The sequence below is a fragment of the Suillus paluster genome (genome assembly GCF_016628075.1).
Source record: "Suillus paluster strain FC165 chromosome Unknown EDB91scaffold_23, whole genome shotgun sequence".
NCBI classification, from domain to species: Eukaryota; Fungi; Basidiomycota; class Agaricomycetes; order Boletales; family Suillaceae; genus Suillus; species Suillus paluster.
Window position 1 is genome coordinate 308,941 of NW_024537583.1, and position 25,916 is coordinate 334,856.

A 25,916-nucleotide genomic window follows, 5' to 3' on the forward strand; every position below is an offset into this window, starting at 1 on the left:
CATGCCAGTACGCAACTTAAGAAGACTCCTCTGGTCTGGCAACATCGGGACCGGGGATACTCAATGCATCCCGCAGGGCCTCGCATCCACTTCGACTTTCCGCCCCTGCGTGCGAGTCGGACCCAGCGTCTTAATGGCAGTTCACCAACTTCCAAATATGTGAGATAGAAGACATAGAACTTATTGTGGCATTGCGCAGATGCTTCATCCATGATGTAAGTACCATGCAGAGACCCCCACGATGCTGATCGTAATTACCATAACAATTCAAGAGCCGCCGACGTGCTGTCCATCTAATAGCATGATAAGTCGTCGTCGCTAAAAAACGAGAGACTTACTGTTAATATGCATGCAAGCACCCCTCATCGAGTTCGAGTCCGAGCTCGCGAGGAATACGGATACAGACCCAACTCAGAGGGCTGGGCGGCGCGACCGTACAACGGCATACCAACACCAAACCTTCGATTTCCTCCGCCGAACGAAGGCAGATTGTAATGCGGTGATGACAAGGCCGTGTGCGACGGCGTTGACGCGGATGCCTGATGGAGCTAACTGCATTGCCAACGAGCGTGTAAAGCTCACGATAGCGCCCTTCGTCGAAGAACAGTCCACTGTTTACTCGTATAATCTTTCGCGATGGTTTCTGCGGCGGCTTTCGCATCCTCTTACTCCTGAGGTAGGTGATGTTCTGAGGAAAGGCTCAGGTAGACTGCGTGGGAGAATGGGTATGAGGTGTTCTTCCCAAATTACGATGGAGGACGCATTGGATTATGTCACCATAGTCACCCCTAGCCAGACCAATCGAAGGAAGTGTCACCATGGACTGTGGTATCCTATGATTGCGCGAGGACTTGATATTTTGGGTACACTTGGCAGTCAAACTTCAGAACAAAGCATAAGTTCACAGGGTTTACCTCTCGCAAGTATACTTATCCCCACTCAATATCGATCCACATTCCTTTCTGCAAAGCCGATTGATGCGTTAGGTATTATTGCGATGTATATACAACGTCCATTAAGAAAGCACCTAAATATTAGTCCACTGCTTCACTCCCGATCGCTGCTTGAGCTTGAACTCTCATGCTTCTGTTTGCTGTTCTTGGCAATCCGTTTGGCGCGTGCGAAAATGCCGACCTCCTTATCTCGAATAAAGTTCACAATGACCATCGGCCAGCTGGGATGTGACGGGAGGATGTCGTAGAACTCTGGTGCCAGTGCTCGCAATGCAGGAAGACGCGTCCATGGGATGGAAGGGAAGTCATGATGCTCGTTGTGGTAGCCGACCTACGCAATATAGTCAGAGTGGGCGATAAACGTTGCAAAGGACGTACGTTGTAAGCCAGAATGTTCAGGGGGCCATAATAGCTGTAGGTCTCCTGGTTGAGACCATCCCATACATAATGCTCGGCAATGAAGTGTCCTGCACATGGATGCAGACTTCCGGCAAAGAAGCTCGAGAAGAGCAGGTATAGTATGGGGCGCACGCCGAAGGTGCGTACCAGGAGATAATCAACAAGAAGCTGCACAACTACATTGTACAAATGCCATCGGTTGGGCGTTTGCATTTTGACCAAGCCAGGTCTCAGGGCATAGAAGAAAATCTGGAACGTCCTGAAACATGGGTGAGTCGAGTTACATACTAGATGACGCCCTACTCACGCGAAAAAGGTCTTTCCAAGAACGTTATTCAAACAAAGCAGTTCAAAATTTGTGGGGAGATCAGTGTCTATCCCCTCCTCTCCAAGATGTTTGTGGTGCTCTATGTGGTATTTCTGGACGCGCCCGCAGCACCTATCAGCCCACGTTTGCTTACACACACGTGTCACACACCTTGAACGCAGCGAAATAAGGTACACCAATAGGTAAGTTCGCGAAGACAGCAAGAGCCTTGTTTGCATTGATGCCCTTGAATGCCAGATTGTGCGTGATCTCATGAATGGCGAGGAAAAGATTCTGGTTTGCGGTTCCGCCCACGGCGTATGCGAGAAACAAGAAGCGAAAAGAGAGCGGATGGGTGTGTCGAAGATACACGGCAAGGTAGAGCTGAAGTGACACGACGGCTAGTACGACGTATTTTGTGAGAGGCTCGTAGCCCATGAGCTTCGTTACTTCAGGGTGCGCTTTCATGATCGCCATACGCCGTGAGCGGTGGGGTTCCTCTGTCATTATCCACAGGAAATCAGCGGGGTCTTGCGGCGGACCGGGGTAAGATACACCATCATCCTTTTCAGAAGGAGAAGCAACGGTTGTCCGACGTAGAGAACGTCTTCCTTCCGTGAAAGACTCGGCACCGCCGAAGTAGCTGAAGTCTAGCCAAAAAAAATCAGCTCGTCGAAGACGATTTAAGAACTAAATTACCGATCTTTGACCCTGTGCTTTTGCAAACTGCTTGTGCTTCCATGGAGCCTGTCCAGGCTGCGTCGTCTACGAACGAACGAACGTGAATTAATGGTCAGTGAACACCCGTGAAGGTGAGAGTAACCGAATTCTTCGATCATAAATTTGGAAATAGTTGAAAGTCCGGTTCGGTAGCAATTGTGCAAGTGATCACTTCTCTAAGCTCACTCGTCCATTAACAGAAGACGTCGAAACGAAGCTTATAGAGCTGCGCTGGTCATTCTTGACCTAACATGTAACATTGAAGGTGTGCATTATGTCTGCTCTCCTACTTCCACGCGCACCTTTTCATGTTGACGGTTCGTCTCACTCCATTCGTGAAGACTCGCAGAATACCTCAGGTGGCCGCGTGAACCCGAGCGCGTCTAATTTCTTCGTTATTGGAAATTTCGAGAGCTTCTCAGAGGGACCCAGGCAACGTTAAATCTACAGTCAAACGTTTCGTGTATGTCTCCAGACTCGATCATGCATGAAATCCCGTCCATGCTAACCCACAACTAGTACAGGTGTCGGTCCTCAGCTAAAGTGCGTTTGGTGAGATCTTCTGCTGTTCATACTTGCCCAGTGCGAAGCCGTGGCATTCTATTATGTTTCGCGACTTCCCATGCTGCTCGTGCTGGGGAGAAGGACCTTTATAAGTTGTGATAGATGGACACAGATGTAGGAATTGCATCCGACACGAGGAAGTGCAATATATACGCATATCGTGCTTTCGAAACCAAATGTTGCACATAAGTATACATTTTCCAAGAGCGTGGAGAGTCCCCGAAGCCGTGCACACATGTATCTCCTTGGGACGTTGGAAGGAACGGCCCGGAGCTTTCAAAACATCTGTTTCCGCTGGTTTCCAAGCAGACGTTGTTATTTACTTCGGACACCAGAAACATGTCAACAACCCGACACCTCTTGCTCGCATTCGGATAGGGTTGTGGTATCTTAAGGCAATGCTGATGAACCCATGGATATTTGTGATCTTTCGTACTACGAACAGAACGGAGGAACGGACTGGCATGCAGCGACGACGGAGAGGGCATACGTGCCGATTCATTCATGAAAATAGAGTCCTCAAACGGATACTGCTATGATTTCCGATAATTCCTCATCATACAAACTTGGGACGGAATGGTCCGGAGGGGCCGAACCATTTTCCGTGAAGCTGTGGCGTGCGGTGCGGAATAAGACACTGAGAGCCGCATGCGAAGGGTTCCAAAAGACTCACCATACGGTTCCAGTAAGCCCACGGGAAAAGATCCTAAGTGTGGCACAGACAATAAGCCGTGCCCCGTTTTAACAGTCGCTGCGCAAATTGAATCCCGTACCTTTCCAAAGTGATAGAACAACCTGCAGATTTGGCATGTTGAATGTAATGATGCAAGGGGAACACAAGTTGACAAACCTTCTCCGCTTTGTTTGGTCACCCAGATAATTGGCAAAACTCTCTTTGGGCTCGAATCCATACTTGAATTCGATCAGCATCAATTCCCCATACCCCGTGAAAAGCTAAAAGGAGTTTACATTGGAATTTATTTAGTTGACAATATGTAAGGAGGTGGACGGACCGGACAACTGGTATAGCCATCGTACTTGGCGCTGCTAACTTTCCCGGTATCCATCACCGAAAACAAGTTTTCAGTTAAGACAGGAGCCTGAGATGTAATAGCGGCCGCGGTTCGGCTAGTGGGCAGGGAAGAACAATCACCCAAGGCAAAGATATTTCCAAACTCAGGCTTAACGTGTCTGAGAGTGACCTGATCGACTTCTACCCAGCCCGTGGGATCAGCAATGGGCGTTCCTCGGATGAAATCAAGCGGTCCCATCGGCGGTGTGACATGAAGGAGGGTGAAATCACGATCGACGGTTGAACCGTCAGCCTTCTTGAAAGTTGCTTTTTTATTCGCCGCATCAATGGAAACTAGGTCATGCTGGAACTCTGCTCCGACACCCCGCTCGATGCGAAGGGCGTTCAGGGCATCCGAATACTTTTTGACGCTAAACATGGTTGGCATGCCATTCATGAACTCCATGTTGATGTTATTCCCTCGACCAGATTTTTGATATCTGTCCCAGGCCATCCACATGATTTTCTGTGGAGCTACAAGACGGTAAGTAGCCACTATCCAGAGAACAATTATACTCACCTCCTGGACATTTGATGACACCTGCAGGTTGGGTGAAAATGGCATTTCCAGACCTGAGAGCGTCTATGTCATGCCAAACTTTGTCGCAGGTATCATATGAGTAGATTGATGAGACACCCGAGGAAGGATCAGCGAGAGCCTGCGGCAAGCCAGCGATGCTGTCCCAGTTTATCTTCAAACCGGCCGCCACTACAAGCGAATCATATGAAATTGTCCGACCCGACGTTGTCGTGACTGACGAGGTCTCCGGATAGAATGATTTGACATTCTCTGCGATATGCATAATATGTGGTGGAAATAGGGCGGCGAGTGGTCGTTTGAAGTCCGTTTTGGGACGAAGACCAGCACCGACCAAAGTCCTGGAAGATAGGTCAGGTTCAAACCACAAAGCCAGTGTATAGAAACATCACCAGCCAGGCTTGAAAGGAGGCGCCATTAAGCAGTAGCTCCCATGAGCGAATTGTTAATTCTACTTACTTGGTAGTAGTGATAGTTTGCTGCGTCGAGAACCACCACATCTCCTGGGTTCAGAGGCTTTCCAGCAGCCTTGAACCGGTTATATATCTGGTTGGCGACAGTCAACCCACCGGAGCCTGAAGACCAATCAACATTCATTCAAAGAACTCCGTCAATTTGGTGCACCTCCTCCGATGACAAGCACTCGAAACTTTTCCGTGGTGTTCGTGCTAGCATACCTAGCCAGAGCGAGAGACTGTCGAGCGCGCACAGCTGTTACACGCGCACAAGTAGCCAACATCCTCGACAGGATAGTGGTGAGAGAACGAACGAAGTGTTGCGTAAGTGGTATTTATTCTGAATTGGTGCATGCGCAAGAGGGGGTCGAGCGTGACAGGTTGCCACTTTCGACTGATTAGCCACTGGGCAGCTCACCATCGTGACATGTCAAAAATTAGCGACTAGTCAAGGTCATTGATCCGCATCACGGACGACGTGTTGCGCTCGCTCCTGGCACCATGCTTGGTCCATCCTCGGTGTTGATATCACGGATTGGGGGGAAGCACTTCCCACAGTATCAGCTAATGTCAGTAGCAAGTCTTTCACCATTTTTTCTGACAAGTTCTAGTAGCAACTAAACACCCGTTATGCGTAACCGGGGGTCAAATTAGCAACGTTACGCGTGGCAGTTGCTTCCAAGGCGGATATTGTCACGAGCAAAAGATGCGCACACTGCAATTCTAATGAGGTCGGGGCAAGGTCGGCGTATCCATAACTCCACGGTTGCTCCATATAAGAGGCTGGGTTCTTTTGGGGCTTGGCGAAGTGTTGAACTCTTTGCCAGAGTACTCGAGTGATTGTCCGTGTACGTCAATCTAAGGCCCAAGACGATACGGAATCCCATAACGATCTGTTGCTAGCGGTGGCGGCCATTCTGAGAAACACCAAGCGCTTCAGCTGTCATTCTAAGTCTGAGACGTTTATCGGTACCTCCGGGATTTTGCAGTTGTAGTACATATATGTCATAGAGATTTCAGAAAATCGAACTCAAGGTCTGCTGGTGTTCAGAAGGTCAGTCATGGTGAAGGGTGGGGATTTCCCTTCTGGTCACCACGCCGTACTGGTTCCCCAATGGTTCCGCGCTCGAGAAGTTGACTGGCGTACACTCAGAATAGTAGTCCTGTTTTTTTGCGAGGAAAGACGCACCCTAAACAATTTCTCTGTCGCGGTAACCAGCTTCTTCCAAGATTAAGATTAAGGTCAAGTTTCTTTTCAAGACGAAAACCAATGGTGCAGTCTCTAGTCCCTCTACTCATAGAGTTGTTCATATGATGGATATAACACATCCCGTAGTCTGTGAGAGATCCGAGGATGACGGGGCGCATTGGAGTTCTTCTGAGATTATCTGAAAATCCACGGGGATGGTCTGTAATTCAGATTATCCGCACAATCCAGAGAGGATGGTCCTTCTGTGATTTATCCACAGAAACTCCGTGGATCTTGCGGTCACTGGTGAACCCACATACGATTCAAAGATATAGCATATCCAAGAGCCTTCTATAAGAAGAGTGCACAACAGTTGTCCTATTCACCACTACGGATTTCTGACGATGTAATATTTACTCACGATATCTGTCTGTCTCCCGAACTTCAATGGAGTTCAAACGTTGAACGTCACAGCTGTATGTACTATGTACCGAAGACAAATTTATTTCAATTGACGATTTTGCTTGACTGCGCGCAGCTTCGACCCTATTTCCTTACACTGCAGGGCAGATTTGAGGTAAGAGCGCTGATAATATTTTCGTGGACATGGAAACTCGGAATACTTCTTGGTCCCGCATTTCGTTCTACAGCACTAGTGTGGACAAGTCCCAGTAACCTACGCTTTTCAACGCGCAGCAGGCAACAACGCGAATAGATCCTACAGTTCCTGTCGGCTCGGTGTTCCCTGTTGTACGCGTTTGTCAATGATTCATGTGCTGTGGTGCGTAGGCAGTTGGATCTGGGGTTCAGGGCGTGTTCTCGATGCCTTTCAACGATGACGTGTATACTGTTGAAGCGTCATTCTTGGTGGTAAATCGGTCAAGGATGGTGGGATGTGTGCTCGCCTTTCAACGTGGCATCATGTGATTGAAGGTTTCACTTTGCAATATCATGGACACCGATGTCTCTCAGCATCAGCATGGCATGTACTATGTCGAATGCGCGTCAGTTCACGAATACGACAATTTCCTGTCTCCCAATACAAAGTGAGTAGTTTTACATCATAAGCCTGGTCAATAAGTCTACTTTAGTTGCTTAACCAAGCAGCCCATGCTGTCACAGCTCATTGCCTCTACGGTCTGCCGCTTCACAACACGGTCAAGACTCTCCCAGAGTTCTGCAGCTCGTTCTTCGGGATGATCTTGAATTGAATACCATCAACTCTATAGACCAAAGCAGCAGAAGCTCAATATCTTTCGGGAACGGCCTGCAGTATAACGACCAAAGGGAGCGGTCCCTTCCATTGGGGTGGAAACTGGCAAGTAGTGTTCAGAACATGAGTTTTATGAGATGAACGTCACACCAACCTTAACTCTATTGATTGTTCGCTCAGCAGTGACGACCGCTACCCTCTGTCTTGAGCAAGAATCAATGCTGATTGACCTCCCCACGCTTTCATGTGCACCTATTCACATTCGCGGTTCATCTCACTTCAAGTTTGCTCGGCGTAGAACCATCTGCAAACCCCCCTGGGTGGCCAGCATACTATTAAGACCGGACGTGACAGTCATATTCTCTTTTTTCACGTGGAGGTACCCAGGTAATGTTAGGACCTACAGTATTTCTTGTATGTCAATACGCGCTTCTCGAGATCTACCTCATGTTGTTCAGTGCCTATTCGTATGCGAAACCGTGGCGTTTGATGACTGCGCGCTTTGCGACTTCCCCTGCTTCCATTGAAGGTCCGTGGCTGATCGAATGAGAGAGGGGGAAATAGACATCTTGCCTCAAGCAAACGCGAAAACATAACATTATACCACACCCTTCACCATGAGATAGGGTTCTAGGTACCTCACTGAGGTATCTCAAGGCAATGCTGATGAACCCGTGGATATTTGTGGAGTGACATTTCGTACTACGAACAGAAAGGGAGAACGGCACATGCAGCGACAATGGAGGGGACATACATGCCAATTCATTTATGAAAATACTATGAGTCTGTACTAATATGATTTCCGATAACTCCTCATCATACAAACTTGGGACGGAATGGTCCGGAGGGGCCGAACCATTTTCCGTGAAGCTGTGGCGTACGGCGCGGAATAAGACATCAAGGGTCGTTTGCGAAGGGTTCCAAGATGACTCACCATACGGTTCCAGTAAGCCCAAGGGAAAAGATCCTAAGTATGACACAGACAACTTTTAGCTGTGCCCCGTTTTAAGAGCCGCTGCTCAAATTGAATACCGTACCTTTCCGAAGTGATAGAACAATCTGGAGATTTGGTAGGTTGAATGCAATGACGCAAGTGGAATACAAATGACAAACCTTTTCCGCTTTGTCTGGTCACCCAGATAATTGGCAAAACTCTCCTTAGGCTCGAATCCATACTTGAATTCAGCTAGCATCAATTCCCCGTACCCCGTGAAGAGCTAAAAGAAGTTTACTTGGTAAGTTGACAAGATTGTAAGGAGGTCGACGGACCGGGCAACTGGTGTAGCCATCGTACTTGGCGCTGCTAACTTTCCCGGTATCCATCACCGAAAATAAGTTTTCAGTTAAGACAGGGGCCTGAGATGTAATAGCCGCAGCAGTCTTGCTAGTGGGCAGGGAAGAGCAGTCACCCAAGGCAAATATATTTCCAAACTCAGGCTTGACATGTCTGAGAGTGGCCTGATCGACTTCTACCCAGCCCGTGGGATCAGCAATGGACGTTCCTTTGATGAAATCAAGCGGTCCCATCGGTGGCGTGACATGAAGGAGGGTGAAATCACGATCGACGGTTGAACCGTCAGCCTTCTTGAAAGTTGCTTTTTTGTTTGCCGCATCAATGGAAACCAAGTTATGCTGGAACTCGGCTCCGATACCACGCTCGATGCGAAGGGCGTTCAGGGCATCCGAATACTTCTTGACGCTAAACATGGTTGGCATGCCATTCATGAACTCGATGTTGATGTTATTCCCTCGACCAGATTTGTGATAGTTGTCCCAGGCCATCCACATGATTTTCTGTGGAGCTACAAGACGTCAATAGCCACTATCCAGAGAACAATTAGACTCACCTCCTGGGCATTTGATGATACCTGCAGGTTGGGTGAAAATGGCATTTCCAGACCTGAGAGCGTCTACATCATGCCAAACTTTGTCGCAGGTATCATATGAGTAGATTGATGAGACACCCGAGGAAGGATCAGGCGAGAGCCTGCGGCAAGCCAGCGATGCTGTCCCAGTTTATCTTCAAACCGGCCGCCACTACAAGCGAATCATATGAAATTGTCCGACCCGACGTTGTCGTGACTGACGAGGTCTCCGGATAGAATGATTTGACATTCTCTGCGATATGCATAATATGTGGCGGGAACAGGGAGGCGAGTGGTCGTTTGAAGTCTGTTTTGGGACGAAGACCAGCACCGACCAAAGTCCTGGAAGATAGGTCAGGTTCAAACCACAAAGCCAGTGTATAGAAACATCACCAGCCAGGCTTGAAAGGAGGCGCCATTAAGCAGTAGCTCACATGAGCGAATTATTGGTTCTGCTTACTTGGTAGTAGTGATAGTTTGCTGCGTCGAGAACCACCACATCTCCTGGGTTCAGAGGCCTTCCAGCAGCCTTGAACCGGTTATATATCTGGTTGGCGACAGTCAACCCACCGGAGCCTGAAGACTAATTAACATCCATTCAAAGAACTCCGTCGATTTGGTGCACCTCCTCCGATGACAAGCACTCGAAACTTTTCCATGGTGTTCGTACTAGCATACCTAGCCAGAGCGAGAGACTGTCGAGTGCGCATAGCTGTTACACGTGCACAAGTAGCCAACATCTTCGACAGGATAGTGGTGAGAGAACGAACGAAGTGTTGCGCAAGTGATATTTATTCTGAATTGGTACCCGCATGTGCAAGCATTGCGAATTCATGAGCATAAGCTGATAAATAAGCCTGCGGATAGTCACGGGGAAAAATTGTGCACACTGCAACTGTAGTGAAGTCAGGAAGTCCATACCACATGAGAGGCTGGGGTCGCTTTTTTTTTGGAGCTGACATCATGGCGAAGTGCTCAACTGCTCCACCAATGTATGAAGGTAAAGGGTCCGGGGTCCTCGGCTGAGTACTCGAGTGATTGTCCGAGTACACCAATAAGTGGTCCGAAGACGATACGGAATTCCTTGACGATCTGTTGCCAGCGGTTCTTCTGAGAAATACCAAGCACTTCAACTGTCGTTCCAGAGTCGGGGTGCACATCTTCGCTGATTTTACAGTTGTAGCATATACAGGTCCTAGAGAAAGTCAAATTCCAGGTCTGCTGGTGGTCGTCTGTTCTGGTGAAGGGAAAGGGGATTTCCTTTTTAGCCACTACCGAGGTTTCTCCAATTGTTCCCCACTCCAACGTCGGGAAGTCGACTGATGTGCTGCAGGACACACTCAGAATAGTCCCGTTTTTCGCGAGGAAAGACGCACCCCCAACAATAGTTCTGTCACCGAAACCAGCTCAGTTTAGACACGTCCTCTGACTTCCAAGTTCAAGATTAAGGTCAATTTTCCTAGAAAACCAACGGTGCAGTCAGCAGATGCAGATACTCCCGGTCTTTAGGATTAGTCCAAAGTATGGTGGACAGAGCGCATGGTGTGCTCTATGAGAGATCCAAAGATGACATGGCGGATTGGGGGAAGTTCTTCTGTTATTATCCCGGTGGACCAGTGGGTAGGAATTGCATCACTGTGTCCGACATCCTTTTCAGAAGGGGATACAAACGTAGAGAACGTGTTACTTTTCCCTTCGTGCAAGACTCAGCACTAAGTAGTACTGCGGCCTCGGAAGTACTAAAGTCTAGCGAAAAAAGATCAGCTCGGTAAATTTTGAAGTACCGATCTGACTTCTGGTAAGGTTGAGGGTCTAAAGCTAACTTTAGTTGCTCATCTCAGGGAACCACGAAATGGGGCACAAAGCAGAGTTCCTGTCTCTTGTTGAAGAACTCCATAGTTACATCTCACATTTCTTCTGAAGACCGTGCTGGTACATAAAGAGGCTCGGGTGGTGCATGCGACATTCGCGGATGGCTCAACTCCTGAGTACATCAAGGGTATGAGTGCAGAAGATGCCCTTCACTGGTGATCAAGGGGAGATTTGGGTCGTGTCCGAACCCGGTTGCCATTTCGACTAGTACCGGTACATCAGCCACGTGGCTTGTACTGATGTGATTCAGTTTTGACAAATCCACCCCAGTGGAAAATGCTGCCGTCCTCGCTGACCTTGAAGAAGGAAGGTGGCAAGAGTTCCCCTCTTTCCCACAGACCCCACCCGAAGGCCAGTTTCCGAGGCGGTACAAAGATTTCGAAGATGCTACAGCGGAGGAGAGCGATTCGGTCGACGGTAAGGCATAGTTTCGTCATCACCCTGGTCAGGCTCTGACCCGTGCACGACAGAGGCAGTTCAAGCTACTGAAATGCGACGGGAAAAGGTGAGGAAGACTATACGAGACGATCTGGGTGAAGGGTACGAGGTTGGGCTTGACACGTGCCACGCGGACAGCGCCGCAGGTCTGTACTTCGTGATTGGGCTTTGTACGTTGCATATATCAATTGTATTTATCCATCTTGAGGGCACTTTCCACCGCGGCCATGGACTGCATACTTATTGCTTTCGAACTTTGTACAATATCAGTGACCTTGCGAAGCAGGTCGATTCCATCATCGGGAACAATTTGAAATGATAACTTCTCCTTTCATACGACGATCATCGACCCATTCACCACGTAAGGACTGTTCAAGCACTGATTCATAGCGATACTTAAGGAGGCCTTAGATAGTGCTGACTCTGCAGTCGATCCTCCATGGCGGCCAGTCCAAGCATTGATTCATACAAACTTATGGATGAAATGGACAGTCCACGCAATCCAAGATCTCGTTTCATGGTCGATCCCAGTACTTCAATATTCGGCCTTGCAATATCTTCAAACGTCGCATTGTACTTTCGATATCGTTTGGCGTACACCCAAATCTACATTCATAGAATCATTCACCCCTCCCCTTGCGTCGCCAGTGCAATAAATTGTTCTCCCACCTCAAAACCTCAGTTTCCTGGATTCTCAGGCAGACCATCAACGCCAGGAATGGCATCCGCTGGAGCACCCGTCTTGAGGGCGCCTTCTAGCAGATCCAAGGCCATGTTTGCTGAGCCCCACGACGACAAGAAGCCATAACCGGAGTGTCTAGATATGGGGACATTATTAGGGTAGCATGGGCGGGTATGACGTTACTCACCCATAGTTAAACACCACAGGCACCTTACCTCGCGTGGGCGCGTCAACCCACTCGACTTCGAGCCTGATGCCACCCTTTCTCCCGGGGCGTAGGCCGCAACCTGGCTCAATAATGATGGGGCGAAGGTCCTCGACGGTGGGCTCACGGTCAACGCGCGTCTGTGGGGGTGCGAGCTCCGGGGTGAGTTGCAGGGCACGTGCAAGAATGTCCTCAGTTATTTCAGGACGCGGAATTGGGTACCTATAGTAGCTGAGAACGTGACTAAAGGAAAAGTTGACAGAAATATGTACCAATCATTGGGTACTCTCGTGCCGCCGCACAGCACCTATAGAAGTAGTCAGGACAGATCGTGACAGATCGTGCATGATACTGAGAAAACGCACATCACCGTTGCTCCTTGGCATCGTGTAAGTGTACGTACCGTCAGCCTCGGTCATGGTCCTCCCGAACTTGATCCAAGGAGCTCTAAGTAGCACGGTTTGCCCGCGAATTGGATGTACGTCTTTATCTTCAACGCCTCCTAGCGTGCGGGCGCCAAGACCAGCACAGATGACAAGAGCGTCAACATCACGGTACGACTGAGCACCCGTGTATGGACTGGTTCCCCGCTCGAGGAGTTGACTGATGTGCTGCAGGGACGCACGCACGATGGTCCCGTTTTTTGCAAGGAAAGAAGACATAAGCCAGTTAAGGTAGGCTGGGGTATTCATGGTTACGGTGCTGAATGAGAAACCCATCTTTGCTGGACCACGAAGTTGGTTACTCTCTAGATATTTAAACTGATACGAGTTAGAATGACGGCCGTGAATCTGAGTCTGTGTCATACATCTGGCATGTAATGAAGCCATTCAGCATCAAGGAGATCGTCTCCGTGGTATTCAGTTTGGGTATGCCGCAAGAAACAACCCTCGGCTTCACCACCTGGTTCTGATAGCTTCCATAAAGCATGGAAGGTTTCTTGATCAAGCTCTGTATGACGAGCGTGTGACATGTATGTTCAGGCGGTCAGAAAGCAGCATACTTCGCTGTCTTTGATCGTCATAAGCATGACTGACATGGTGTGCACCCTATGGTTCAACATCAGCCTCAATTGTCTGGTAAGATGACTACTTACCGCCCAGTGACTCGTGTACCTGCTCGACTTTGGATCTGTTGGGAAGGTCTCTGCAACGATTGTGACACGGTAAGCGCCTTGGGCCTGTATTCTCAAGGCAGTGGTAAGGCCGACTACGCCTGCACCAATAACAATAATCTCTTTGATCTGGTCATCGTTAGATAGCGCCATGGGTAACGGTTAACTGACAAAGACTTCGGGACCATTGAAATGTAATATTGATATTACGTCAGCGAACCATTTTCTCGGGGAAGAGGGAAGTTGTTTGTTACACTCGTCCTTTCGTCAATGCTTCACTCTTCCAACAAGCGGACAGCACAAGATAGACTTCATAATGAACGTCCGGCAAAGAGACTTACTACATCTTCCCCAGAGGAAGGCGAAGTCGATGACTCCTCGCCACCTTCTCCACTAGCACACCCAATGATTCCCCTGCCACCTAAACCTGCTCCTTCAAAGTTCGAGGTCAAGGTCAAGTTTCCTTTCAAGAAGAAAACAAATGGTGCAGATGTTCCCGGTCCTTCTACTCAGAGAATTAGTCCTATGATGGACAGAAGGCATGGTCCTGTGGTCTATGAGAGATCCGAGGACGACGAGAGGCGCATTCGGGAAGATGACCACCGCAGTATTAGGTCTAGGAGTCACTATGAACAATCCCGCAAAAGGGGTGGCGCTCGAGTGGATGATCATTGGCAGCCTTCATATAGTAGAGAAGGCGACCGTCGTCCCCCTCCACGGGACCTTCCGCGGGACCCTTACAGGCCTGTTCATGACACCTATATCCCAGCGCGGGATAGATATGACGGTCGTGTATATGGAAGGGAACGCGATATTTCTTCCTTGTCATCTCATTCACCCGACCGCTCTCGTTCCCCGTCCTCCTCTTCGTCTTCACACCGGGGAAAACACAGATTACCTTCACGTCGATCTCCGGCGGTTAATTATAGCCCACCTCGTCGTGACTATGGCGTAGACAGGCTCCATGACCAAAGAATGCGTGATGGGGGCTGGGAACGCGCCCGTCATGATGACCATAATCGTTGGGCGGCACCGTTAGAAAATGACAACTACTCGCGGAATGACGACCGTTTCCGTCGTCCTATGCGCCACTCACCGCGTCGCGACCGTTCATGGGACTCTTATGATAGGGAACACCCAAGTCACATTGAAGGAGGACGCGATACCGATCGCGATTCCTACCATACGGAGAGTTACCGTTCCGCGGCACCGCGTGCTCACGATGATGACCGTGACGACCAATATCGTCCTGTTTCTCCCGGTATATCCCATCACCCTTCCCAGTGTCCTCCGTCACCTTCGGCGATGAGTCCTGTACATGTTCCCCACACACCACCACCTCCGCCTTCTTCCCCGCCCCCCGCCCCCACCCCTGAGCGGCCCAAAGATGATACTTTACCTCCTCATGCGGCCATCTCGATTGCAATTCCTTTGAAACGGCCTCCAGCACCTAGAGACGACCACTCGCCATCGCCACTTCCTCTTCCATCTGCTCATGAAGAGCTGGTGAAAGAGAAGAAGGATACCGCGGTGGACGCAACGCCAAGACTACCACTTGTAGAGCAGAAGCGGAAACGTGCTCCTATGCAGCGTACGAGGAAGCAAGAGCTAGAGGCATACGGTCATGTCTTTTTAGGTTGTGGTCAGCAAAGCGACTATGATGCCACTGCTAAACTCGGAGAAGGTACTTTTGGGTATGTATCGGGCCTGTTTCACTTGCTACTGAACGCGACTGCTCACCTTGCTCAGAGAGGTTCACAAAGCAGTTCAGCGCCTATCCGGGCGCCTTGTAGCTCTCAAACGTATCCTTATGCATAATGAGAAGGAGGGCATGCCCGTAACTGCCTTACGCGAGATCAAAATTCTCAAGGCAATGAGCCATCCATGCATCATCGATATCTTGGATATGTTCGTCGTCCGTAGTGAGTGCTCACATTGTATGCTGTACATAATCACCGACGTTATGTCACCAGGTAATGGCAAAAACTCGCCCCTCTCTGTTTACATGGTGTTTCCATACATGGATCACGACCTTGCTGGCTTACTAGAGAACGAACGCGTAAAGCTCCAACCCAGCCATATCAAATTGTACATGAAACAAGCTTTTGGAAGGCACGGAATATATGCACCGTGTTTCGTCCCCACTTTCATCACTCTCGATCTTGTCTTATGACTTTTCGCAGAATCAGCATCCTACACCGAGACATGAAAGCTGCAAACCTGCTCATTGATAACAACGGCTCGCTCCGAATAGCAGATTTCGGTCTAGCACGCGCATATGATCCGAACGTCATCCACGGTATAACGGATCAACGTGGGAGAGAAAAGAAGTACACAAACTGTGTCGTGACGAGGTGGTACCGTCCTCCAGAGCTACTGCTCGGCGCGCGACAGTACGGCGGAGAAGTAGATATCTGGGGTATAGGGTTTGTCGACATCTTTTGGGCTGTTTGTTTGGACTCATGCTCTGCAGATGCGTTCTCGGAGAGATGTTCATGCGCAGGCCAATTCTTCCTGGATCGTCGGACATTGACCAATTGGAGAAGATTTGGCAGTTGTGCGGCACGCCGAATCAGCATACGTGGCCAAATTACGATGCACTACCAGGGTGCGAGGGTGTCAAGCGGTTCAATCAGACTTACTCCAAGAAGTTGAGAGCAGCATATGAAAGGTCAGCTATCATCTGCTTGACGTTTTCAGTGTATGCTTAATTGTGCTTTTCAAGTATCGGCGCCGAGACATGTGACCTCCTGGATAAGCTCCTCACATGCAATCCAAGAGATCGTATCACTGCCTCGCAAGCCCTTGACCACGATTATTTCTGGACTGACCCACTCCCTGCTGACCCCAAAACGTGAGCATCACTGATTTTCTTTGTGCTCGTTCTGTTTTACCTCTTATCCATCCGCAGTCTTCCATCATATGAAGCCTCGCACGAATTTGATAAGCGCGGACGACGCAATCAGCCGCCACCGGGTATCATGCCTCCCGACGGCTACTTCAGACCACACCCTCTGCCACATCAACCACCAGCGTTCTATCCTCGCGGCCCGCCGCACCGCCCAGGTCCGCCGCCGCCGCCTGTCATCGTGTCCGCGTTGTTGCAGCATCAAGGTGGTGGCCAGCATTCTGGTAACCAACATCCCGGTGGTCAGCATCCCGGCGGTCAGCAACCCCCTTTCGGGCGCCCACCGCCACCACCCCACAGGCGCTGGGTATCCTTCCCGTGGGATGCATCCGCCACGTCAAGCTCCTCGTGCCATGGACCATCCTGCTCATCTACCACCACGACCTATGGCTCCCATGGGCTCCGGTCCACCATACAGTGGTCGTGGCCCACGGCGGACAGGAGGGGGGCGACATGCAAGTGGAGGGAGCAACGCGACAGCCGGAGGAGGTCTGCCGTACTCCTAACCCCCCGTTCATCTTTCTTGCACGCATCTATTGTGCTTTGTCGATCTGCGCGCTTTCGTATCCTTTTTTCTGTTTCCTAGCTATACGCACACAGCACAGCACATTTTAGGTGGAGTAGATCACTTAGATGACATATTTGGTTAAACGGTTCACTGCATACATTCTCGGTGTGGAATGCATGCATGCATGATTAATGGTCTTTTTTTTGTTCTCGCCACCCCATGATGCTCGGAATGATTGTTGTCAATTTTCAATCATTCTTCAGATCAGTAAAACAAACACGACCTACCTCGGAGAAAGTCTTTGTCGGCTGTCGATCCCTTAAATTATATGTAGCACAACATATCAACGAGGACAGAGTCTACAAGCCTGACTGTGATTTTCGACAAGAGGAGGTCAGGTAGCTACTTCTGGATCGTATCAGCCAACTCTTTTGCGACTTCGCGAGAGATACCGCAACGCTCCACGAGGCAAACGACAAGATGTGCACTCCTCACACGCAAATGACCTGCAAGTAGCGACATCAGCTTACGTATCAACGACACGAACAGGCTTTTCCCTCCTATCCATGCCAGTATGTGCTCGTCGGTAATACTCTCCCTTACAATGTTGCGGATCGTGATGCGTGATTCCTTATAATGGGTTCTGTGTCGGCCATCCAATCCATTGGCGGCGGTGATGCACGCGTGACCCGTGACCTGGATCCCATATCGTTCGAAGTTATCATGGTTTCTATCCCACCAGTCCTCCATCCTCTCCTCTCTTTCAAGGTTCGTGACCACAAGAACAATGGGAATCTTCTTGTCACAGAGGAATTCGTGAAAGAGTCGGTAATTTCGCTGGACAGTAAGATTGTATTTGCCGGCACGAAAGCAGAACAGAAGCAGATCAATGCCGCCTTGTCGGTCCAATTCCGCGATGAGCTTATAGGCGTTTCCTACAGACTCGAGGAACTGTGCCATTCCCAGCTGCAGGTCCTCGATTCCCATGGTATCGAACACCTTATAAGACTTGCCACCGAAGCCGATGGTATAGTCTTTCCAGTGTAGCGTACAGCGTCGCGTGTCAGGAGATGTGACTGCCACCTCCTTTCCCGCCATGAGGTTGACGAGTGAACTCTTCCCTGCCCCTGTCTCCCCGAAGATTACAATATTTTTAGGCTTCTGCCTATTTAACAATGTTGGCAAAACGTGTCGCAAAGAATATTCGAAGACACCGTACCTAGTTGCGCGACACTCCTCGATAAGTTTGCGCACTGCGTGGTATGACTGGTCGTGGCGCTGCTTGTGCCTACCTGAGGCATCCTCGATGTTCAGTGCGGTGATGCATGCGTGACCAGCAAAGGTCATCCCGAGGTGTGAGATGGTTTGCTCGTTGTCCTTCCACCATTGTTCCATTTCTGGTTGTTTGTCTTCCAGACCTGTAACGACAAGGACGATTTGAACTCTTTCCTCAACTTCGGAGTTGCATATTTCGTAGTTGCGGCAGAGCGCCTTGATCCCTTTCGTGCCGTGCACACAGTACATGAGCAGATGGATGCCATCTTTCTTCGTAAGTTTTCGAAGAAGCTTCTCCAGACCTCTCTGAGCTACCTCGTCTGGGACTGTGCCCTCAGAGCCCTCACCGAGACCTGCAATCTAGTTCAATAATACCCACCAAGAGCGGCGACCTGCACAGACCAGCTGTATCAAAAAGGTTTAGCTTCAAGGTCTTGTTTCGAATTCGAATGTCATGCATGTACAAGTCAGTCCCAGTTGTACATCCCAAAGTGTCGCAGGATGTTGGTGCTGCGTCCGTCCCGACGATCAAATTGACCAATGAGCTTTTGCCAGCTCCTGCTTCTCCGAAAATAACAACATTGCATGTGTCTGAAGCTTCCTCGACACGGTTGGAGCCAGCAGCACCCTGGCATGAGGCATCAGTATTAATTATATGCTGAGGAAGAACTACACACCACTTACAGTAGATGATCCTGGCATTGCAAACTTGAACGCGACTCCACTCGAGAGACAGAAAAAAAAGGAAAGGCGCGTTTTGGCTTGGGATCCGTTGAGTGTTGTCAGACTTGTCTTATAATGTGTCCTTCAATTCGTTGGAACAACGTCGGTGCGTCCAGGCGCCAGATTTGAAGATCAGTCGGACACATGGATTCAGCATGTTCTGCACATCCGTATCCTGTCAGGCAGTGTTAGCGCGTCTGCCGCCAACTGCCGGATTTGAATACTGATATTGAACCTAAGCTTGAAGATCGATTACTTCCACATGGAGTCAGCACGTTGCAGTGAGTAGTGCGCTGCAGATGAGCAACTGCCAGTTGTGTTACTAAATCAGCCGCGAGTTCCCATAGTCATCAATGATCATCGTAGTAACGTGCCTCACTGAGGACGAGGACGACATGGAGGCATGGTGGACGCGGAGACATACAAACTTAGATAGATTCCAAATTCGTCGGGCAGTGGCGTGCATGTATTTGAACCACCTTGATAGACTATCTGCATTCTTCTGGGGGGCTGGCTAGGGGACTAACGACCCTGAAGGAATCGGATGAGAAGTATAAAGGATCACGTGCTCAAGCGCATCGTGGTCGTTACGCCAGTATTTTTGGGGAGATTGGGGCTGGAAACTGGACTGTTCACAGTGCTGCACACATTCTCGATGCAGACATATATTTTGAGTGCTTGAACCTCGCCATACCCTACATCGATATGATGAAGGAATGAATTTCAGCCAGTCGAGCACACCTTACCTCGGGAAAAAGTTTCTGTCAGCTGTCAATCCTTTAAATTATGTAGGGTATCGTATCAGCGGGGACCAAGTCTACAAGCAAGGTGATCACCCAACGGCTACGGCGTCATACTTGATCATATCAGCCAGCTGTTTTGCGACCTCTTTAGATATACCGCAACGCTTCGTAAGGCGAGAGGCGACATCCTTCCTCCTCAGGCGCGAATTCCTTTCAAGCAACTCCTTCAGCCTACGCATCAACGACACGAACAGGTTTTCCCCTCCTATCCATGCTGGCTTCTGCTCGTCGGAAATATGCTTCTTCACAAGGTCGCGAATCGCGACGCGCGATTCTTCATAAAGGGCTTGATGTCTGCTATCCGACTTGACGTCAGCGGTAATGCACGCGTGACCAGCGACCTCGATCTGGTATCGTTCCAAGGTACCCTGGTTTCTTCCCCACCAGTCCTCCATCCTCTGCTCTCTTTCGCAATTTGTGATCGCAAGAACAATAGGAACCTTCTTCTCGCAGAGGAATTCGTAGAAGAGCCGGTAATTGCTCTGGATTGTGGCGGTGGGTCTGCCGGCGCGAATACAGAATAGAAGCAGATCAATGCCGCCTTCTGCATCCAATTTCTTAACCAGTTCATAGGCGCTGTCAATAGATTCGAGGTATTCTTTGATCCCTAGTTGGGGTTCCTCGAGTCCAACGGTATCGAACACCTTATAGGATTCGCCGCCGATGTCGATGGTGTACTCTTCCCAGTGCAGCGTACAGCGTCCCATGTCGGAAGATACGAATGCTACATTCTTTCCCGCCATGAGATTGATGAGTGAACTCTTGCCTCCCCCCGTCTCCCCAAAGACCACAATTTGTTTCCTACATACAGTATGAGCAAAACGCGGCACAAAGAGCATCTGATAACATGTTACCTTGCACGACACTCCTCGATAAGCTTGCTGACGGCATGGTATGACTGGCCGTGGCGCTGCTTGAGCTTATCTGTCGCATCTTCGTCGATGGTCAACGCGGTGATACATGCGTGGCCAGCAAAGGTCATACTGAGATCGGAGATGGATCTCTCGTTGTTATTCCACCATTCTTCCATTTCTGGTTGTTTGTCTTCCAGACCCGTAACGACAAGGACCATTGGAACCCTTCCCTTAACTTCGGAGTGACATAATTCGTAGTTGCAGCAGAGCGCCTTGATCTCTCTAGTGCCGTGCACACAGTACATGAGGAGATGGATGCCATCTTGCTCCAGAAGTGTTTGAAGAAGCTCCTTCAAGATTCTCCGGGCTTCCCCGTCGGGGACTGTGCTCTCAGAGCCCCGATCAAGACCTGCAACCTAGTTCAGTAACACTTACCAAGAGCGGTGACCTGCACTGACCAGCTGTATCGAAAAGCTTTACCCTCAATGTCTTGTCTTGGCTCCGGATGACATGCTCGTACACGTTGGTTGCGGTTGTAGGGTTGTAGGATGTCGGTGCTGTCTCTGTTCTAGTGATCAGATTGACTAAGGAGCTTTTGCCAGCTCCTGCTTCTCCGAAAATGACGACATTGCATGTGTTTGAAACTTCCTCGGGATACTTGGAGCCAGCAGAACCCTAGTGTGAGTGAGGTGTTGAGATTTCAAGTTAACCTTACGCTGAGGAAAAGCTAGACACGGCTTACAGTATATGATACCAACATTGCAAACTGGAAGATGACTCGATTCGAGAGAGAGAGAAGACCAGTGAGAAGCGTGTCTTGACTTGCGCGTGCAATATTTCAGGGTAAGTCAGAGACTGAGATTTGTCTTCATGTATCCCCTAGTTCATCAAAACAATGTCGGTGCTAGATTTGAAACTCGATCGGACACACGGATTCAGCATGTTCCAAGCATGTGTGTTTCGAGCCTGTCAGCGCTTCAGCAGCTATTTGAACACATGGATTCTGATTCAGTGCCAGCATGTTGCATGTGTGTGGTCAGGACTCACTGTGACCGCCCATGATCTTGGGATGAACATGATAAAAGGTTAAGTCATTTATAAGTAGCACTAGCCATTGGAATTGCCAAAAAGCTCGCTATTAGTACCCGTTTCCTGGTGGACGACTAGAAGAAGGAAGTCAATTTGAATATCTTCTTTGCTGCTCACAGTGCGTGCACTGGCTCTTGCAACTTGTGCAAGAATTATGTTTGACTGTGAAGCCTGACAGGATGACAATTACATAGAAGCGGGAAAAGAAGCGGGAAAGAAGAGCTCATGGATGCTCAGCGCTCATCATGATCCCATCGAATGAGTCTAATACATATGTAGTTAATTATTTAATAATAAATCCTCTTCTTGAATCTTCCTCTCATCCTTCTTCGCACCCTCATGGCGTTAATTTGTTTGCATGCCCCTCATGCACGCCCACCGGTAGCAGTAAGAGGCGTAGACCCACCCGTTTCTCCGTTTCCAAGTAAGTACTGCTCCATGCTCGTTTCTCATCGTGACACCCCAGGCATAGGCAGTTTCGGAACTTTACCGCTAAGACCCATCTTTCTTGCAAGTCGCTGGATATTATTCGTCGATATTTCCCTCTTCCAGATCCAAACCCAGGCTCAGGCGTGCCCCTACGCGCACTCCCGCGCTTGCGCATTATGCGGACAAACTTATCTCGATGGTCGAGATACGCGCACACCGAGTCAATGATCCAGCAACTCGTTACTCGTGGTCTCTACTGAGCTCTGCGGCCGATAATCGTATCCGTGACGCTAGTGCTGTCCTCGACAGCCCCTAAGTGTACCTCTTCGTTCTTGTTTATACGAGTCGTAATCTCCCACGCATTTTTGATCCCTCCATTCACGATATCATGTGTTTGAGCTGGATAAGTGCAGATTGTACCGGAGGGATCTAGTGTCCATCCTTGTCGCATGACTGGGATGCAAGCAACTAACTGCCAGCAAGACAGACTTTCATATATTCAGATGTTGAAGACCTGCATTCGTATGATAATCATTTGTCAACTGACCAGTGACAGGTAAGCCTTGAAATTACCAACATCCGAATTCATGCATCGTGGGGCTAGTGCCACTGGCAGGAGTAACTTAAATCACAAGATAGAAACGAGGCACACGCGCATATGATCCGAACGTCATCCACCGGATCATGGATCAACGTGGGAGGGAGAGAAGTACACGACGTACGAGGTGGTGCCGCCTTCCATAAATACTGCTCAGCCCGGTGCGTGCCCGACAGTATGGCGGAGAATTAGACTCATCAGGGACATAGAATTTGTCAACATCTTTGGGGCAGTCCGCTTGAGCTCAACTAGCCTCAACTCTGCAGATGTGTTCTCGGAGAGAAGTTCGCAGGTCAATTTTTTCTGACATTTTCAGTGCTTTCCGCCAGTATCGGCCCCGACTTGTTACCTCCTGGACAAGCTTATCACATGCAATCCAAGCCTCACAAGCTCCTGACTATGATTATCTCTGAACCGAACCGCTCCCCGCTGATCCCAAAACGCGGGTATTACTGATTTTTGTGCTTAGTTCATTTCACCCCCATCCACGCAGAGTCTCGTACTATGTATACGAAACCTCCCACGAATTCAATAGACGCGCAATGCAACCTCTCTGCCACACCAACCACTAGCGTTCCGGCCAGGTCTCCTGCCGCCTGACATCTTGTCTGCTTTGTTGCAGCATCCCGGCAGTCAGCACCCTCATGTCGGGTGCCCATCATACGGCGACGGGTATCCTCGTGGGATGTACTCGTCTATTGTGTTGTGTCGATCTGCGCACTGTCGTCCTTATTCTGTTTCCTCGCTATACGCACCAGCACATTCAGATGGAGTAGATCACTCAGACGACATGTTTGATTGGACTTGTCACTGCTTACATTCTCGCGATGCAGACATGATGCATGTGCTTGAACCTAGCCACACCTCACCTGGGGGAAAGTTTCTGTCAGCTGTCAACCCTTTAAATTATGTGGTGTATCGTATCAACGAGGACCAAGTCTACAAGCAGATCTGAGTGCGAATATGAAAAGTGAAGTGGGTGATTACCCAGCAGCAACGACATCATACTTAATCATATTAGCCAGCTCTTTTGCGACTTCTTTAGACATACCGCAACGCTTCGTGAGGCGAGAGGCAACATCCTTCCTCTTCAGGCGCGAATTTCTTTCAAGTAGCTCCTTCAGCTTACGCATCAACGCCACGAACAGGTTGTCCCCTCCTATCCATGCTGGCTTCTGCTTGTCAGCAATATACTGCTTCACAAGGTTGCGAATCGTGACGCGCGATTCTTCATAAAGGTCTTTGTGTCGGCCATCCAATTTATTAGCGGCGGTGATGCACGCATGACCAGCGACCAGGATCCCGTGTTGTTCGAGGCAGTTATGTTCTCTCTCCCACCAGTCCTCCATCCGTTTCTCTCTTTCGAGGTTCGTGATCGCAAGAACAATGGGAACCTTCTTCTCGCATAGGAATTCGTGAAATAGCCGGTAATTGCTCTGAATTGTAGGACTGAGTCTGCCAGCACGAATGCAGAACAGAAGCAGATCAATGCCGCCTTGTCGGTCCAATTCCTTGATAAGCCTATAGGCATTTTCGACAGACCCGAGGTACTCGGTGATCCCCAGTTGCGGTTCCTCGAGCCCAACGGTATCGAACACCTTGTAAGACTCGCCACCGAAGCCGATGGTGTAGTCTTTCCAGTGTAACGTGCAGCGTTTCGTGTCAGGAGATGTGTCTGCCACTTCCTTTCTCGCCATGAGGTTGACGAGCGAACTCTTGCCTGCCCCCGTCTCCCCAAAGATTACGATGTTTTTAGGCTTGTTCCTACCCACCATTATTAGCAAGATACAGCACAGAACTGCAGACACCATACTTTGCACGACACTCCTCAATAAGTTTGCAGACGGCGTCATATGACTGGTGGCGGCGCCGCTTGAGCGTATCTGTTGCATCTCCGTCGAGGGTCAGTGCGGTGATGCATGCGTGGCCAGCAAAGGTCATGCCGAACTGTGAGATAGATTGCTGGTTGGTCTTCCACCATCCTTCCATTTCTGGTAGTTTGTCTTCTAGACCTGTAACGACAAGGACGATTGGAACCCTTTGCTTGACTTCGGAGAGACATAATTCGTAGTTACGGCAGAGTGCCTTGATTCCTTTCGTGCTGCGCACACAGTATATGAGGAGATGAATGCCATCTCGCTCCAGAAGTGTTCGAAGAAGCTCCTTCAAAATCTTCCGAGCTTCCCCGTCGGGGACTATGCCCTCAGAGCCCTCATCAAGACCTACAATCTAGTTCAGTAAAACCCACCAAGAGTGGCGACCTGCACTAACCGGCTGTATCAAAAAGGTTTACCTTCAAGATCTTGCCTTGAATCCCGACGTAGTGCTCGTAGACGTTGGTTCCAATTGTACATCCCAAAGTGTCGCAGGATGTCGGTGCCGTTTCTGTACTAGTGATCAAATTGATCAAGGAGCTTTTGCCAGCTCCTGCTTCTCCGAATATGACAATATTGCATGTGTCTGAAGCTTCCTCGGCATGCTTGGAGCTAGCAGAACCCTGGTGCGAGGTGTCAAGATCTCAAATCAACCTTACGCTGAGGAAGTGCTAGATACGGCTTACAGTATATGATACCGACATTACAAACTTGAAGATGATTCGACTCGAGAGAGAAACACAAAGGCGCGTCTTGTATTTTAGAGTGTCGTGAAACTGGTCTTCATGTATCTCCCAGTTCGTTAGAAATTTAGAATAGCCACATCGATGCGTCCAGGTGCTAGACTTCGAGGCTCGATCGGACACATGGATTCAGCATGTTCCATGCATGTGTGTTTCAAGCTTCAACAGCCTGTCAGCGCTTCACCCACTACCGAATTTAAACACATATATTCGGATTCAGCATGTTGCATGTATGTGGTCAGGCCGCCACCAAACTGTTTACGACTCGGGAAACTGCCGACAGCGTCGGCAGAAACCTTGCTCTTATTGAAGGTGAACTTGCTGCTCGATCTTCAGGCGTTCTGATCGTGAATGAATGGACGACTTGCTGCATGCAACATGCAAATTATGCAATCAGTGATCACATACACAGAGGTTAGCTTGCTTGTCGCATCCTTGAATTTGTCACGTGTTACATATTCCTAACTTACCGGAAACTTCGCAGCTTCCTTCGTTCGAAACGATTCAAGGTCTGACTGACTATGGG

At 49.4% G+C, this 25,916-nt stretch overlaps 8 protein-coding genes across 8 annotated transcripts; 1 reads left to right on the forward strand and 7 right to left on the reverse strand.

Moving 5' to 3' along the window:
• Positions 1 to 965: 965 nt before the first annotated feature.
• EDB91DRAFT_1201805 (fatty acid desaturase-domain-containing protein) lies at positions 966 to 2,471 on the reverse strand. The gene is made up of 5 exons (XM_041320667.1): positions 2,359 to 2,471; positions 1,831 to 2,309; positions 1,660 to 1,772; positions 1,332 to 1,611; positions 966 to 1,284 (listed from the first exon to the last, which is right to left on the reverse strand). Exons 1-5 carry the CDS (start codon positions 2,399 to 2,401, stop codon positions 1,048 to 1,050), a joined length of 1,152 nt encoding a protein of 383 aa, XP_041177627.1. The 5' UTR covers positions 2,402 to 2,471; the 3' UTR covers positions 966 to 1,047.
• A 1,019-nt stretch (positions 2,472 to 3,490) lies between these two features.
• On the reverse strand, positions 3,491 to 5,651 carry EDB91DRAFT_331691 (sulfide-quinone oxidoreductase). Its single transcript, XM_041326886.1, has 9 exons — positions 5,178 to 5,651; positions 5,013 to 5,128; positions 4,946 to 4,953; positions 4,536 to 4,894; positions 3,957 to 4,489; positions 3,794 to 3,897; positions 3,717 to 3,738; positions 3,617 to 3,649; positions 3,491 to 3,553 (listed from the first exon to the last, which is right to left on the reverse strand). The coding sequence occupies exons 1-9, from the start codon at positions 5,290 to 5,292 to the stop codon at positions 3,500 to 3,502; spliced, it is 1,344 nt and encodes a 447-aa protein (XP_041177628.1). The 5' UTR covers positions 5,293 to 5,651; the 3' UTR covers positions 3,491 to 3,499.
• A 2,564-nt stretch (positions 5,652 to 8,215) lies between these two features.
• Positions 8,216 to 9,985, reverse strand: EDB91DRAFT_1281024 (sulfide-quinone oxidoreductase; the record flags this gene model as incomplete). Its single annotated transcript, XM_041324730.1, has 9 exons — positions 8,216 to 8,280; positions 8,345 to 8,377; positions 8,448 to 8,469; positions 8,524 to 8,627; positions 8,680 to 9,212; positions 9,258 to 9,416; positions 9,439 to 9,617; positions 9,710 to 9,851; positions 9,901 to 9,985. The coding sequence occupies 9 exons, from the start codon at positions 9,983 to 9,985 to the stop codon at positions 8,227 to 8,229; spliced, it is 1,311 nt and encodes a 436-aa protein (XP_041177629.1). The 3' UTR covers positions 8,216 to 8,226.
• Positions 9,986 to 11,895: 1,910 nt separating this feature from the next.
• EDB91DRAFT_1281048 (uncharacterized protein) lies at positions 11,896 to 13,739 on the reverse strand (the record flags this gene model as incomplete). The annotated part of the gene is made up of 7 exons (XM_041324731.1): positions 11,896 to 12,402; positions 12,455 to 12,694; positions 12,745 to 12,779; positions 12,838 to 13,233; positions 13,281 to 13,421; positions 13,444 to 13,521; positions 13,569 to 13,739. The coding sequence occupies 7 exons, from the start codon at positions 13,737 to 13,739 to the stop codon at positions 12,264 to 12,266; spliced, it is 1,200 nt and encodes a 399-aa protein (XP_041177630.1). The 3' UTR covers positions 11,896 to 12,263.
• Positions 13,740 to 13,856: 117 nt separating this feature from the next.
• On the forward strand, positions 13,857 to 17,000 carry EDB91DRAFT_1081781 (kinase-like domain-containing protein; the record flags this gene model as incomplete). Its single annotated transcript, XM_041315411.1, has 8 exons — positions 13,857 to 15,280; positions 15,336 to 15,508; positions 15,560 to 15,674; positions 15,770 to 16,012; positions 16,060 to 16,257; positions 16,312 to 16,440; positions 16,498 to 16,751; positions 16,795 to 17,000. The coding sequence occupies 8 exons, from the start codon at positions 13,857 to 13,859 to the stop codon at positions 16,998 to 17,000; spliced, it is 2,742 nt and encodes a 913-aa protein (XP_041177631.1).
• Positions 17,001 to 17,404: 404 nt separating this feature from the next.
• EDB91DRAFT_1248055 (P-loop containing nucleoside triphosphate hydrolase protein) lies at positions 17,405 to 18,979 on the reverse strand (the record flags this gene model as incomplete). Its single annotated transcript, XM_041322883.1, has 4 exons — positions 17,405 to 18,167; positions 18,222 to 18,630; positions 18,680 to 18,905; positions 18,962 to 18,979. The coding sequence occupies 4 exons, from the start codon at positions 18,977 to 18,979 to the stop codon at positions 17,405 to 17,407; spliced, it is 1,416 nt and encodes a 471-aa protein (XP_041177632.1).
• An 853-nt stretch (positions 18,980 to 19,832) lies between these two features.
• Positions 19,833 to 21,417, reverse strand: EDB91DRAFT_1248056 (P-loop containing nucleoside triphosphate hydrolase protein; the record flags this gene model as incomplete). The annotated part of the gene is made up of 4 exons (XM_041322884.1): positions 19,833 to 20,604; positions 20,658 to 21,066; positions 21,116 to 21,332; positions 21,400 to 21,417. 4 exons carry the CDS (start codon positions 21,415 to 21,417, stop codon positions 19,833 to 19,835), a joined length of 1,416 nt encoding a protein of 471 aa, XP_041177633.1.
• Positions 21,418 to 23,268: 1,851 nt separating this feature from the next.
• Positions 23,269 to 25,351, reverse strand: EDB91DRAFT_1336331 (P-loop containing nucleoside triphosphate hydrolase protein; the record flags this gene model as incomplete). The annotated part of the gene is made up of 4 exons (XM_041325534.1): positions 23,269 to 24,537; positions 24,587 to 24,995; positions 25,045 to 25,270; positions 25,334 to 25,351. The coding sequence occupies 4 exons, from the start codon at positions 25,349 to 25,351 to the stop codon at positions 23,757 to 23,759; spliced, it is 1,434 nt and encodes a 477-aa protein (XP_041177634.1). The 3' UTR covers positions 23,269 to 23,756.
• Positions 25,352 to 25,916: the final 565 nt, after the last annotated feature.